The sequence below is a fragment of the Azolla caroliniana genome, unplaced genomic scaffold (assembly GCF_043228905.1).
Source record: "Azolla caroliniana isolate FFs.n. ecotype wild unplaced genomic scaffold, voAzoCaro1.0.p SCAF_12, whole genome shotgun sequence".
Lineage (NCBI taxonomy): Eukaryota > Viridiplantae > Streptophyta > Polypodiopsida > Salviniales > Salviniaceae > Azolla > Azolla caroliniana.
Window position 1 is genome coordinate 6,115,761 of NW_028230447.1, and position 15,829 is coordinate 6,131,589.

Consider the following 15,829-nt stretch of genomic DNA (forward strand, 5'->3'; position numbering starts at 1 on the left):
AATTCATAGAAGAAGAAGAAGAAGAAGAGCTTCATCTTTCTCTTTCTCTTTCTCTTTCTCTTTCTCTGGGAAAAGCAGGCGAAGCGAGCAGTTACAGAGCAGAGCACCCCTTTCCGATGGCTTCTTCTTCTTCTTCTTCTTCTTCTTCTCTGTGTATGGTGATCGTTCCATTTCCATTTCACACTCCTCCATCTCCCCTCCCCCTTTCACCACTCCATGATCACCATCCCCCGCGTCCTTACTGTAAAGATATATGCCCACTGCAGCCCTGCCTCTCCACTTGAGGAACACCAGATGAAAAGTCCCATTGTTTCTTCTCTGTGATCAAGAGAATCATGGTTGCTTCCCCTGCGACTACTACCACTAGTACCAACAGAGGATCTGCTTCCTTACCGTACCAATGGATCCTTCTCCTCTGCGGAGCAAGCTTCTGTGTTGGCCTCTTCTTCACCAACAGGTCGGGTTTTCATTTTGTTTACCCATTGCGTCCTTTCTCCTCGTAAAATCGATGTATGTCACATGTGTATATATATGTCATCATTCTCTCAGTTTGTATACACATGAAATTAACAGGATGTGGGTTCTTCCTGACAATCATGAACTCAATCAACATTGGAGTGTGCAGTTGGGATGTGGAAATGGGCCAGTAAGTTTGTTTGTATTGAAATCAGAAATATTTTACACTGTTTAATGAGAACATTTCTGTAATTCCTCTTTTATAACCAGAAATGCAAGATTTTCTGTTGTTTAAAACGAAAATTGCAATAATTTCCTTGCTTTTCAGTTATGGTGGCAGCGCAATTTTCCTTTGTCAGTAGCATCCGTTTCATTGTTTATACTGATAGTAGCTAATTCTTCTGCTGTTTATACTGACAATGTCAACATTTGACACTCAGTTAATATTGATAGTGGCTAATTTTCTAATAACCATAGCAATCTGTTCCATTGCATGCACTGATAATGCTGATAATGTCAAGTTTTTGCACTATTTATAATGGCAAGGGTATCCTTTTCCATTGTTTATAAGGATAAGTGAGAAATTTTCAATTGTTTATAATGATTGTGAGAATACTGATACTTGATGTTTCTATGAAATTTATAAAGATAATGACAAGCTTTTCCACTGTAAATGCAAAATTTTCAACCGTTTAGAAGGATAATGGCATGCCTTTCACCGTTTATAATGATAATGACAAGCTTTTCTACGTAGCCTGTTCAGCCTCATAAAGCCAACCTTTCCCACTGTTTAGTGATAATGACAAGCCTTTCCGCTTCTTTTACTGATAATGGCAAGACTTTCCACAAGTTTTTCCACTGACAATGGCAAACCTTTCCATTGTTTATACTGATTATGGCAAAACTTTCCATTGTTTTTTCTGATAATGCTTTCTCCATCAGGCAGAAGGAAATAAGGATTCAACAGCAAACAATGTTAGGGTCAAGAAATCTCCTAGGTAATTGGATCATGTTCACATGTAACACTCATATTAAGCAGCCTTTCTCTGTGACAATAGTATTCACATGTTTATTAGTTAGTCATTATGACTTTCTTTTTTTTACAGGTCTGAAGGGATTCTGCTTCAGACTTATATGGATCGTGATACAAAGATACAATCAGATTTGAAAGTTACTCCAAATGCCTTGGAAGAAAATTGGCAAAGCAACATGTCAGAAAGCCGCCAGAAAGCATTCGTTGTGATAGGAATCAACACTGCATTTAGCAGCCGAAGGCGTCGAGATTCAGTACGAGAAACATGGATGCCAAAAGGTAATGGTCACAAACGTTTAATAAATTCTCGATTTAAGTACCCATGAATGATTTAAGTTGCTTGAATCAATCTTATTCATGAATGATTTAATATTCATCTGAAAGTTAGGCGAGAAGATGAGGCAATTAGAGCAAGAGAAAGGAATCGTTATCAGATTCGTCATTGGACACAGGTCAAATTCTCTTTCGATTTTATGGATGTAATCACAGAATGCTGTGTATTCATTAAGCAGTTCTCTTGGACTGAAGACCAATAAATGTATCATTTGCCTTTGCAGTGTTACAGCTGGCGGCATTCTCGATCGTGCTATTGAAGCAGAAAACAATCAACATCAAGATATTCTTAGGCTGGTTGGCACCACATCATTATCCAAATCTTTTGGTTATTCAGTTCTTCTTTTATAATTGCATTAGAAAGCAAATAATGCTGTGATATCCTTAGAGTGGTTATAACCACATCTTTATCCAAATGTTTTTGAGATTTTTTCTACATCTTGTCTTCGTATACGAGTGCATACTGTTGTGGTGATTGAGAATTAAAGTTTATTTGTTTTATTGTTCAGGGGCATGTGGAGGGTTATCATGAGCTGTCTGCCAAAACAAAGCTTTACTTTGCAACCGTTGTAACCATGTGGGATGCAAGCTTTTATGTCAAAGTGGATGACGATGTACATGTCAATCTGGGTAAAGGAATTGACTCAGATGAGATATACATGTTCTGAATACTATCGTGCAGTTGGGTGATCGATACTTAATTAAACAAGAACACATGTTTTGGAATGTGTGCAGGGGCATTATGCTCAATTCTATCTGAACTGCGTGCAAAACCCCGTGTGTATATAGGCTGCATGAAGTCAGGCCCCGTGCTTGCTCAGAAGTAAGTGCACATTAAAAGTACCTTAAACTAGATACCAAGCATGCACACACATGTGAGTGCGGTTGCATAAACTTGGGACTCTAAACCTTAATCTCTAAGCCATAAAACATATCAAAACACACACACACACACACACACAGCTAGAAGTGCACATTAAATCATAACCATAATCCTATCTGTACATGAAACCCGAAAAGTCAGGCCCTGTGCTTGCTCAGAAGTAAGTGCACATTAAAAGTACCTTAAACTTGATACCAAGCATGCACACACACACATGTGAGTGCGGTTGCATAAACTTGGAACTCTAAACCTTAATCTCTAAGCCATAAATCATATCAAAACACACACACATAGCGAGAAGTACACATTAAATCATAACCTTAATCCTATCTGCACATGAAACCCGAAAGTTTATCTCTGAATTTTAAGTCACATCAACACCCATATGCATATGAGCATAGCTTGTCTGCATTTATGGGTTGTATGAAGCTAGGCATGATTTTTGTCCCAATGCTCTTAAGTAAATGTACACTAAACTCTATGTTCTAAACCAAAAATTTTAGGGCATTCCCATATGATAAATGGATCATTACCTTTGAGGGTATTTTGTGAGAATGCAAGTGGAATAAAGTAGCCCTTTAATTGCAGGGGGGTCCGATATCATGAACCAGAATATTGGAAGTTTGGGGACGAAGGGAATCGATATTTTCGGCATGCGACTGGGCAATTATATGGCCTTTCTAAAGATTTGGCAACATACATACATGAAAATGAGTAAGATTTTTAACACGCACATTATCTCAACACAATGGTTCTTTCTTGAACTCGATAATAACCTGTCTAGAAATTTTGACAGGAGGTTACTTCATAAATATGCAAATGAAGATGTCTCATTAGGAGCATGGCTAATTGGGCTTGATGTGGAGCACATAGATGACAGAAGGCTATGTTGTGGAACTCCACCAGGTCAACCATGATAATGTTTGAAATCATTTTAAGGTGGTAAAAGCTGTTGAGGACTGATCTTTCACTCTTTTATTAACCAAGTCAATGTATTGTTTATTGGTGTAGATTGTGAGAACAAAGCAAGAGGAGGGAATGCCTGTGCGGCATCATTTGATTGGTCATGTAGCGGGATATGTCGTTCGGTAGAGAGAATAAAAGGAGTTCATGAGCGTTGCACCGAGGGTGAAGAGGCAGTGTGGAATATTACACTCTAGGTCAAAAGCAAAGGTTAACAATCATGACCACAATTTCTCTCCTCTGTCCTCTTTAATTGTGCCAGAGTACATGGCATCCTTTTAAGAGTGTAAAAATGGGCATAAAGTTCCCAATTCTCTACAAGAGAGGGTTTCTAGTCAATACCCTTTTTTATAAAAGCTAACAAGTGAGCTGTAACCATGCATTCATCCCTGAAAAGTATCATGATCCATACATAAGTGAGGTGATTTCACCCATCCCACATTTAGAAGATTTTTTTGGTGACCTCTGACACGCTGAGTTTCTCTCATTTGATTACCACCACAACCAACGAGAAAGTGGATGGAGATTATTGCATGTTTGTAAAATGAGCATGTGACTTCCAATTTCAAAGGAAGTCTTCACAGAGGTACTGGATGGAAAATTCCACCACATTTCTACCATGTTACAATACAGTGGATGGTGTAACTGGATATGTTATATCAGTAAAATTATGGATCTCTAATTCTTGGACCAAATTGATAGTAAAGTACTCTTGATCTTTTAATGTGTTGGATCTTGATTAGAGATAAATAGAGGAATACTCCTAAACCTAAGACTACTCAAATTGCCACCTTGTAGAAATGAATTAATAATCATTGATGTGGTGGTAGGAAAGTTCAAACCTTTCCCTAGATATTTGTTATCCATTAGAACTCTCTCCCTGTTTTCTCACTGTTTATCTAGACGTACTCTACTAGGTAGCACTGGTTGCTAAGTATTTTGGCAAACAAGTCCTTAATTTGAGGATGAAAGTTATCTGTTTGGTTGAAAGATGAAAGATAATTGTTCTATTGGGAAAGTATTTTCTGCAATCTTGAATATTTTGAGATTTGAAATCATTCATGATTATGTGCTAAAATCTTATTAGTGTGATAAACAAATCTGCACAGCATTTTACAGAATATGACAACCTTACACAACATTTCCTTACACAACATTTCTCATGACATCAGTACGTGGTATTTTTGAAACCTCACTTTCACTTCATAAACTTAACTTTTGGTCATTCTTTCATATTCATGTTAAGCATAAATCATTTCTTCCATTTACATAACAGTTGCTAATACTCTTCCACTTCAATTACATGAATTCAAATGTTTCTTTGGATTTTCTTGTATAAAGTTCATTGTGTTGATATAAATGTGATTGTGGTAGCATACAATACAAACTATCCTAAACATAGCTAGCGTAACATTCACAAGGCCTCAAATTTCTCATGGTTCTCATGGCTATGCGATTTTTGGCTCGCTGAAAAGACAATGTGCACATATCTTATTGAAAATACACTTAAAAACAACTCTTCACTATAAGAGTAGAAACATAGGAACCAAGCCTTCCTAGAGAACATACTTGAACCTTTAATCTCAATGATTGCCCACGCATTAAGGGGCAACGCATTGATGCCCCCACAATATAATTTGGAAGATTGGAGTAGCCCCAATAGTTACTAAGTTGATGTTATGGTTGATGCCTAATATTCAACAAATTGGGGAAGGTCCCAACGTAGAAGTACACAAGATTGGCACTCATGTCAGCAAAACATTTGGTCGAACATGGAGGTAATAATTGTTAGTGTGCTAAAATGCAAGAATGGTTCCAATTAAATGGCATAAATATAAATGCACTACCCACATCCCAATATACATGACCGAAAGTGTAAAAGAATTGAGTGATCCGCATTGATATCATTAAATTGGTTAATAAAAGAGCATGCATGGATCAGCCCCAAAACATCTAAATACCAATCGATGCCACTCGATGCATATAAAGCTCCGGTATCACAATCCCTCAAATTGAGATCACGAAAACCAAAACCTTCTTTATGTGCAAAAGGAAAATATGAATTCTGCCAAAAGAAAGCATATGTACATTGATTCAACAAACATGATCACTCTGTACAATTTTATCTTCGCATTCATGTCCTCTCCCGTTAGGAAACCATATCCTGGTGCTGCCATTAGATGAAAGATGATATAAAATCAATTCTGTGAGATGAGAGATTTTGCTAGAGACAAACATGTCTGATCTTTATACCCAAAATTATTAAAAGTGCCCTGTAATATACAGAAAAACGAAAAGACTCCTTATGAAACCGCTATTGGGTCTCAAAGAAAACCACCTGCACAAGGGAATCGTAAACTTCTCTTCTCCTTAATCGAATCCAGTTCATCTTAACACAGCTTTTTACTTGCATTAGAGTTGCGCGATTCACCAGCACGCCTCAATCACATCTTAACTTGGATTCAGGCCTCTGCTTCCTGCAAAGGGCTGTCAATATGAAGATATGATTTAGTACCTTATATTTAAGATTTTTATCATGGGTCTTTAGGAACCTTATAGCTTTTAGTTTTGTTTCAGTATGGATAACCTTAAGTCACCCATATTTGAAATCATGATTTATGGGCAGATTTTGGCCTCTAGTAGATATTTATATTTCTCACTTCTCATAAAGGGCTATCAATTAGATACAATTTATCGGCCTTTGCAACGTATTCCCCCTCTCCTCATTTCCATACATACACTACCATACAACATGATCACTAAACTTTAGAGCCTACCATTACATTATCTCCATCCCTCTCTTTTCAACCACATATACCACATTACAATATGAACTGATCTAAATCTTTCAATCATATTACCTCTATCCCTCAGGCTCACACACAGTTACAAATAATCCTCAACCCCAAAGTCTTTGATCATATAACTAGTTTAGCTAAAACCTAAATCCTTCTATCATATTTTTTCTAAATCTTTTGTCAATATCTACAACTATTTCAATGTTATACTTATTGAAAGAATTATGTTTCAAACATGCGTTATGGTCTGACTCTTGACTGAACAATAGTACATTTCAGTTTTCTACATGTAAATTTAGACTTCCCTTTTGCACTCCACTGCATCCATTTCATGTTCTCCCCACTGTGGTCTACAATATGACACGAACTAAAGCTTTTCATCATGTTACCTCCCCCTTTTGCCCTAAAACATGCCACTATGAACTAGCTTCTGTCGTATTATTATTGTTGTTGTTATCATTACCTTTGCTCCTCTAGGTGGAGTTCCAAATCGGGGCAATCCTCCGGGATTGTAATTTATTTTGGGCTTTTTATCTGCTGGTTTCAAAATCTGGAAGGAGCACACAAGGGATTCATCCACACTCATCATCGCCCCTGCATTGTCAAACTCCCCACAATAATTTGGGGCAGAGAAGATGGTTACCAGATGCCGCTCAGCAAAGAACTCATAACCTTCCTCAACCACCTGCAAATTGAGGAATCATCATCAGCTTATTACATATATAGACTTCAATATAAGAAAAAGAAACTAAGAAACAAATCCACCATTTCCAACATAGCTTCACACCTGATGCGCCCGACAGACAAGGTCGAGATCATGCTTTTCCAGGAATTCATTTACTTTATCGGTTCCAAAGGTAAATGAAACGCCTCTGTCATTCTCCCCCCATCCCATTATTGTTTTGTCTGGATCAGCCCATAGTAAATCACATAAAAGCCCCTGATCTGGAACATCTGTAGGTCGGGGTATATTCCGTATTTGATCCAAATTAATTAAATCAGGAGAAAGCCCACCGTGCATGCACAGTATCTTCTCGTCAATGAGAGCAGCCACAGGTAGGCAATTAAAACATTCTGTGAACGCCCTCCACAGCTTTATATTGAACCGTCGCTTGCATTCATCATAAAAACCATAGATTCGATTGATTGAAGCACATTCGTGGTTACCCCTAAGAAGGAAAAAATTCTCTGGATATTTTATCTTATAAGCAAGGAGAAGACATATAGTTTCCAGGCTTTGTTTGCCTCGATCTACATAATCCCCGAGAAAAAGGTAATTTGCTTGTGGGGGCAAGCCGCCGTATTCAAAAAGTCTCAACAGGTCAGAATACTGCCCATGAATGTCACCTACACATGGGAAAAAAAAAACCCAGAATTTCAAAAATTAAGGCATTAATTGACACCTTATAGCACAATATGCTTTCAAATAGAGAATGAGAAACCTTATTACATGAAGGGGGTCTAATGCAGTGATATGAAGAAAGGGGGTAATCCAGTCCAATAATACCAAACCATATATACAGGAAAATTCACCAGACATACATTCAAACCTCGTGGGATACAGAAGCAATTCTGCTGGTGCTAAACTCTGAAGTCAGGAAATTAATAATGCACAAAACACATTACAGAAACAATTATACTCTATAATGAAATGCCTCTAGATTGATCACAATGCGTCTGGCACCAGCTATGCATACTGCCATGGAAAGCTTCAATTTTTGGTGTTCTATGGCTGAAAGCTTAGCTGTAGAAATTTGAAGATGATAAAAGATGTGTCAGTACCCATTCTAGGGCTGTTTTAGTAAAATGACATGGTGATTTATCTGGTTTTTCAGTGGCCTTTGATCCATGGTAATTTCTCCACCTCTTATCACACAACGGTTGCCCAAATTCAGTTCAAATAACAAAGATACTAACTTTCAGTATGTGAATGAATTCATGTCATTGCATGCATTGCCAAGAAAAGCCACTCAAACAAGAATGACATTGACCCCTAAAGGACATCAACTACGGCAGGAAAAACTACCACTAGTCAAGAAATGGCTAAAGTTCAAGTTGTTCCAAGTACGCCCACATCAAAGTTGGTCTTGTAAGTTAATGTTGCTGCTCTCTAACAAATTTTACTGCACCACAGTCCTCTATGAAAATCATAATTTCCATGATATGTACAGTGTCTCTTTTTTGTTTTTCCTCATTGAATGGGCATCACCTGCAAGATAGAGAGGAAAGTGCAATTACATAGAAGACTATTTTCCAGAGAATGTTGAGTCTTGTGGACAGATTTGCCACATTATTGACCTTTATCGATAAGAACAATAGTACATGAGTGCAAAGGGGCAAAACTGGACATGTTTTGAATGTGATACTCAGCAATTTCTATAGTTCTGTAGAGGCAGTATACAATTTTTTCTCTTCTGCAAAGGATATTGGAAACACCTGGGAATGGTAACGCTTTCAGGAGCTTCAGTGAGAAAGCAGGCAGCATGAAGCTGGTGTGACTGGCTGAATAACACCGGTATGCACCACCGGCAAACCAAGTAAATCTCACCATGTACCCAACATCATGGTGCAATGTAACTGTTGATGAGATAGAAGTAGGTACTCCTAACTAGCACTTAGATTCATGGGAAAACATATACATGTATATAATTTAAGATAACATATGGCATCACGCATGAGTGTCATGTGGCAAAAGCATGAGATACTTTTGACTCTACTTCAATAGGCTTAACAGCACTCATCACACCTCTCTATTGCAATCTTCCACTTGATACTTTCAGTTGATTATTGAGCAGTTTTTATCTTTTCCTTTACTATTCTCTCTCTAGATGGGTTCCTATCCACCACAAGTATTCATGCTCACCACTCATCTCCTAGTTCAAAACTCCGGCAGTTTCAACCCAATATGCACAGATCCGCTGGTGCTACCGCATTACAATGTATAGTCTGTCTGTGTGTCCATGCATATACTATAGCATTTATACATGCAGTTATTGCTTATAATACAAATACATTAAAACACACACTGTTATATACTTACTATGCAACATAATACAAACATAAATGTGATGTAAGATATACCAGCTAATTTGTGTAGATTCTAGATGTTAGAGCGAATGTTTCCTTCTTCGTCTGACATATTATATTTTGCAGATAAAACACATTGCTCTGAAACTTCACTGATTGTATACATTTTGCAGCTTCTGAAATTGTATGTGGATGTTTATCTAGGCAATCAATATCATATGGAAAATTTTGGCCTATGATTACATGTACTTGGTTTGTATTTATTTTCTATCATGAAGTCCTATAAGTATTTGGTTAATATCACATGAAGCTCTAAGTATTTGGGTAATATCATGATTATGGAAACTCTAAAAGGGCAGTATTGACCAAGATGTCCTAGAAAAAACGGGCATATTGGACAAGATGAGATAGAAAGGGCATGCAAGACAATTGCAATTGCAAATGTCAGATCAAGGTTAAACCTTGGAATACTAGGTTCCTAGGGTAAGATTTTATCTCCCAAACACTGAGCAAGATATTTTCTAAGCACCTCATATCAGTTCCGTAATAACATATGTAGAATCACAACTTACATATAGCAATTAGAAACACACTTCATGTTGTCCATGACAATTTAATAACATATATTATTACTTTGAACAACATCAATAAGTACATTATGCTCACAGATATGAAACCAAAAGTAATTCAAGTCATGAAATACAGAGCTGCATAATAGGTGAAATTATTTCAACCTTTTTGCATGGAAAAGAAAGACAAGTTATATAAAAGCCCAGATATACATTTTAAACCCCCAAAAAATCAGTTGAAACATCAAAATTGGACTCCATATGGCAGAGACATGGCATGTTAGATTTTGTTTCTGATTTATTCTTGTGGAATTTTGTTCCCTTCATAAAACATTTTCATCTACGTTTTCGTGAATGGCAGCACCTCTGGAATGTGAATCTCAATTTCAAGGAAACTTTTCCATGCTAATCAGCTGAGTTCAACCCACATGCATGAAATTAAATAAATTGAGAGAGAACTAATAGAAAACTTATATATTCCTATCAGATTGTGTTCCCTTTATAAATCTTTTTAAATGGAAAGTTTAAATACCCCTTTTTTTGTCATGTTTGACTAAACAAACCCTTCACTAATAGGCCAAGTTTCTTTTCATGCATGAAGAATAAGAAATCATGTCAAAATAATGCAAACCTGTAGGAACGTAACATAAAATTTAACATTCGTAATCAATGCTATCCATTTTATAAATTGCTTCAACTAGCGACTTCAAATTTTATTTCTTTTACGAATATATTCAAACGGCAAGTTCCAAAATTTGAGCAGTGTGCTGTAGCAAATAATGATACCTTCTTTCCAAAACTGTATCATGTGATTGACACCAAACATGAAACATCCAGCTGAAGCCAAAGATGTGAGGACATCCACCAATAACATAAACTTTGGCTTCTGATCAGAATCCATTAAGAAGGCATAAACTTTGGCTTCCATCGATGAAGCACGTTATGTTTTAGCTTCAGAGCAGGATTCTTCAATAAAACGTGACTTTTGGCTTTTGACCAGGCTCCAGTGTTAACAGGATGAAACAACGAAGCATGATTCTTGTCTTCAGAACGAGATCCATAGGCTAAGCATAAAAATAGAGGACGCACTACAATTGAGTCCCATCTATAAGCATGAATTTTGGCTTTAGCCCAGGATTCATCAATAAGACATAAAAATTGACATATTAAAACTAAGAAGCACAAACAGAAGACCCTTGGGACCCAAAACATAACTTGCAGAGCATTCTTCCTACTAACATAGTCAGGGTTAAAGAGGAATACAAAAAAACAAAGTAAATCCTAAGCAGTGATGACACCAAGAGGGTTCTCTTGAGTTATTGCCTAGCCTCCACAAAGGATTTCACAGTTTCCCTTTCTGAGTTTGATGCATCGGTCTCCAGCTTAGTGTTATTGTGTTTACAATGGAGAGAGAGAGAGAGGGAGGGAGGGGTCGATCACGCCATGGTTGTGATGGTTATGTCAACTGTTTGGAGACCGTACAGCCGTGACCTTGATACACCAATGTGGAGTGCCATCTAGGAGAAATGATACATGGTGTCATAAAGACAGCGTAAGTTGGGGGGAATTGAACCCATGACTTTGATTTGATAGCTTTACATCTTACCCCAAGGGTAATTCAATCATGATAAAATAAAGAGAGAGAGAGACTGCAAACCCTTAATTTACGAGACATATACATAAACAAGAGAGTGTCAGCATAAAATGCTGAGATATACTAAGAAATGCAAACCGAATGGGTGGAAAGGGAGACAGAAAAAAAAAACTCACAATTCTTAATGGATGAGGCATAAAAATATGGATTCATACTAAGTAGTGTAAACCAGAGAGAGAGAGAGAGAGAGATCGCATCATATTGATGCAGTGAGAAAGAATGAATATATAGTAATGCTAAACAGCAAGAACAAAACAATGAGATGGAATGGAATGAGACCACACGAGATGAGATATTAAGGTCTTTGAGAGAGAGAGAGAAATGCATACCACAGATCTTGATGGGAGCTTCGAGCTCCAGGAGGATGGGCTGCTGCATGAAGATGACTCCGGATGCAGAGCAGAGGTGTCTGATCTCGGCCTCTGAGAGCTGAACCGGCTTCCCAGGGCGTTGAGTCCTCACCTCTAAGAGCCGATTGATGATGTCGTCCACCACCGAAGCATCCATGGAACCGAAAAGGAAGAATCGAAACAAACTACTATGGATTACTGCTAATCCACACCAAAATCCGTATAGATGGGAATCCTCTCGCTTCCTTTTACTCCTCTCTTCTTCCTCTTCCTCTCCCTTCTTTTCCTCTGCAGAGTCTCTGTCTCTGTCTGTGTCTCTGTTTCTCTCTTCCCTTTCTCTTGTGCCTCTCTGTTCTGAAGAAGAAGAAGAAGAAGAAGAAGAAGAGAAATGCAAGAAAGATCCCTTCCTTCCTTCCTTCCTTCCTGTTCTGTTCTGTTTCTCCCAAACGACTTTACAAATACACGTGTGTGCGTGCGTGTGGGAGACCCTCCATTCGGCTTGACTCGGCTTGACTCGGCTTGACTTGACTTTGGCCTTACCACCACCCAGAGTGTCTTGACCAGAGCTCGAACCTAGAGAGATGAATTGTCTCTTCGCCTGCCTATTTTGTCGCCATGTTTTTTTTCTCCCTCTGCAAGAATGGCATCATCAGGCCATCTCGATGTGCTAGTGGACAGATCGATGAGTCTGAGTCTTCTTCATTATCGCTCGTCCTGGTCCCTACAATGGCTAATGGTGATGGTGATGGTGATGGTGATGGGTCATGGTCATGGTCATGATAAGAGACGGAGAAAAAGTAAAGTCCACTAGCATTCCATATTGCAATATGGGCTTATATGGTGATGGTGATGGTGATGGTGATGGTGATGGTGATGGGACATGGTCATGGTCATGGTCATGATAAGAGACGGAGAAAAAATAAAGTCCACTGGCATTCCATTATTGCAATATGGGCTTATATAATATACTAGAAATCACACAATCAATGGGTTTAGGTATGTATATGAAAGCTTTGCCTCACTGACAATGTCTGTAAGGGGAGGTAACTAGTAGATGCCATGGTGAAGGAGGGCAATTGTAGTTCACTTCAAAGTTCATACAATTGCATTTCTGGATTGGGACATGTTCTTATGTGTTCTACATCCTTTACGATTTTGTCCTGAGTCCTTTAATAGTTGATTTCCCATTTATTCTACCTTGAGAACTATGAAAAGGCGGGCTTTTAGAATTGGTTCATAAAGATTGATACAACACACACCTTCTGTTTGGTGATGTACGTATAATGGAGAGGTCTTTGTTCACCTTGTTTGAGTCCACTTGGCATTGGCCCTACTCGATCATCACCCTTGCTCGAGATTTGCATCTCATTTGCATACAAACTTTTTTGCTCTATTGGAATGGTTAGGCCATACACGTTCGCCTTCGTGTGAATGCCAACATGTTCGACTTACATGTCCTTTTTTATCCCTTTCTTACACACTAACCCTTGTGGTAGCTATTCTAGGATTAACACATTTATCAAATGCTCTTGCTACGAGTCAAATGGAGATTTGCAAGGGTTTTTTTACTATGCATGTTCTTGGCCCTCAAATGCTTGTAGGGGATCTCAAACAAGGACACCTAATGAAGCATACATGTACCATATGGCATATGATTTCCATGGAAGGAAAGGAAGAAAAGTCAAAGACAAATGTTTTTTTGCACTAGGAGAATTTCTACAAAGGAAGGTGAGGGATGGTAGTAGCAAATGTTGGCATTCCCAAGACGGACAAAAAAGGGCATGGTGGGGCAAAGGTGAAAACCGTTCCATCATTTACAAAACATTCTAAGTCATCACAAAGTGTCATAGGTTGAAAGTTAGAATAATTCCCTTGAAAGCTTTTCACTTCAAGGTAGAGTACAATTTGCGTAACTTTCAAGAGCAACATCAAGAAGCAATCGGGAGGGAAGTCAAGAAAATACCCCAATCGAACCAATGCACGCAGCACGTTGCCGAGTGACGATGTGGTGTGTTTCGTGCTTGTTTACCAAGGGAGGCAAGCCTTCCCAGAAAGAGTCGATGTAATGCAATGATTCTCGGGACCACGACAAGTTTACCAGGGGAAACTTAGCAAGGCAAGTACAATGAACTTAGCCAGGCAATGGTAAGCAGTTTCTGCTACCATATGGGCATTCAACTCAACCCACGGGTCTCGACCACGTTCAAATGCCTTCCGTCCTATTTCAGGTGGTGACCACTGACACACTCCTCAGGCCTCTCCAATAGAGGTAGAGAGAGAGAGAGACACACACACACACAAAAAAAATTACCAGAAAATGGAGGTTCAAATGCCTTCAGTCCAATTTCTTTTTGGTGGTTATTGACTCGCTCCTCTGGGATCTATGGTAGAGAGAGAGAGAGACACACACACACACACACACACAATTACCAGAAAACAGAGGTTCAAATGCCTTCTGTCCAAATTCTTTCTAGTGGTTACTGACTCGCACCTCAGGGATCTATGGTAGAGAGGGACACACAAACACACACACACACACACACACAAATTTACCAGAAAACAGAGATTCAAAATGCCTCCTTTTGTCCTGTTTCTGGTGGCTAGCGACTTGCTCCTCGGGGATCTCTGGTAGAGAGAAAGAGAGAAAGAGAAAGAAAAGAAAGAAAGAAAGATATATTAACGTCTTCTAAGGCCAAAATTGAGAAGAGAGAGAGAGAGAGAGAGAGAGAGAGAGAGAGAGAGAGAGAGAGAGAGAGAGAGAGAGAAAGAAAGATATATTAACGTCTTCTAAGGCCAAAATTGGTCCATGAGACAAATGGTGTACAACAAAAATGGGATATTTACCCATTCATCGAAAGTAAAAATAAAAATAAGATAAAATAGAGTTTAAGCTAAATAGTTCTAAGAAAACAACAAACATGTTCTATATAAAAAACATGTTCTACAATGAGAATGATTCTATACCAGGCCTAATTTCATTTCCATCCAAGTCTCTCGAAGAGAAGCGGGGGGTCAAAGGGTTGCCATGTGGATGTGGCCCGTGGTTCCCATGTAAGAGGTACCCCAACCATAGCTTCGAGTCGACGTAGCTCGCGTTCCCTTATCTTCTTAATCTTTTCTACTCCACGTTGACTTGTGTTGAAGCCCAACATCCGAGGACGTTTGGTTGCTCTTTGTATTTCTGCTTCCTCAAGGGAGAGGCCGAGCGGCATAAGTGTATCCACATTCATCGTCTCCCCATGTTCCTGAAAAATTACACTAGGTACATGTTGATGAGTAGTAAAAGGGTTATGATTAACACTTTGTAATTTATCCTCCCTATGTTGTTTTAGCTCTAAGATATACCTACCTAGTCTCTTTACACTCGGGGTATCTAATAGTTTGGAGAGGGTGGGAGAGGGTCCTAGTATGTCTTGGTATTCCGCCCGTATCTCGGCATAAGTTGGGCACTTGCATGTGAAGTGATACTCATCCTCTATCTCTATGTGGCATAACCTACATAGCCTTTCCTCTCTCGGGACTCTATTAGCTCGACCATTCTCAATCTCAAGAGAGAGAGAGAGAGAGAGAGAGAGAGAGAGAGAGAGAGAATAGAGTAGAGCAGAGCAGAGCAGATGTATGTGGAGAACGTGAGGCCAAGCAAGCATTGGGGGGCTGACGTGGCGGCCCCTCCACGTGGCAAGCCCAGGGTGCGACAGCGTGGCAGATATAGTCTGAGCCCCCCCATTCTTCTCTCCTTCTCCTCTGGATTTTTAAACGAAGA

The 15,829-nt window shown here is 38.9% G+C and overlaps 2 protein-coding genes across 2 annotated transcripts; one reads left to right on the plus strand and one right to left on the minus strand.

Moving 5' to 3' along the window:
• Nucleotides 1–258: 258 nt before the first annotated feature.
• On the plus strand, nucleotides 259–4,051 carry LOC147856954 (putative beta-1,3-galactosyltransferase 2). Its single transcript, XM_087328467.1, has 11 exons — nucleotides 259–457; nucleotides 574–646; nucleotides 1,399–1,454; nucleotides 1,563–1,768; nucleotides 1,878–1,941; nucleotides 2,047–2,119; nucleotides 2,332–2,452; nucleotides 2,558–2,645; nucleotides 3,294–3,419; nucleotides 3,502–3,611; nucleotides 3,717–4,051. Exons 1-11 carry the CDS (start codon nucleotides 336–338, stop codon nucleotides 3,863–3,865), a joined length of 1,188 nt encoding a protein of 395 aa, XP_087184593.1. The 5' UTR covers nucleotides 259–335; the 3' UTR covers nucleotides 3,866–4,051.
• A 1,680-nt stretch (nucleotides 4,052–5,731) lies between these two features.
• On the minus strand, nucleotides 5,732–12,259 carry LOC147856955 (serine/threonine-protein phosphatase PP1 isozyme 2-like). The gene is made up of 4 exons (XM_087328555.1): nucleotides 12,046–12,259; nucleotides 7,254–7,813; nucleotides 6,930–7,151; nucleotides 5,732–6,155 (listed from the first exon to the last, which is right to left on the minus strand). Exons 1-4 carry the CDS (start codon nucleotides 12,221–12,223, stop codon nucleotides 6,120–6,122), a joined length of 996 nt encoding a protein of 331 aa, XP_087184681.1. The 5' UTR covers nucleotides 12,224–12,259; the 3' UTR covers nucleotides 5,732–6,119.
• Between the last annotated feature and the right edge of the window lie 3,570 nt (nucleotides 12,260–15,829).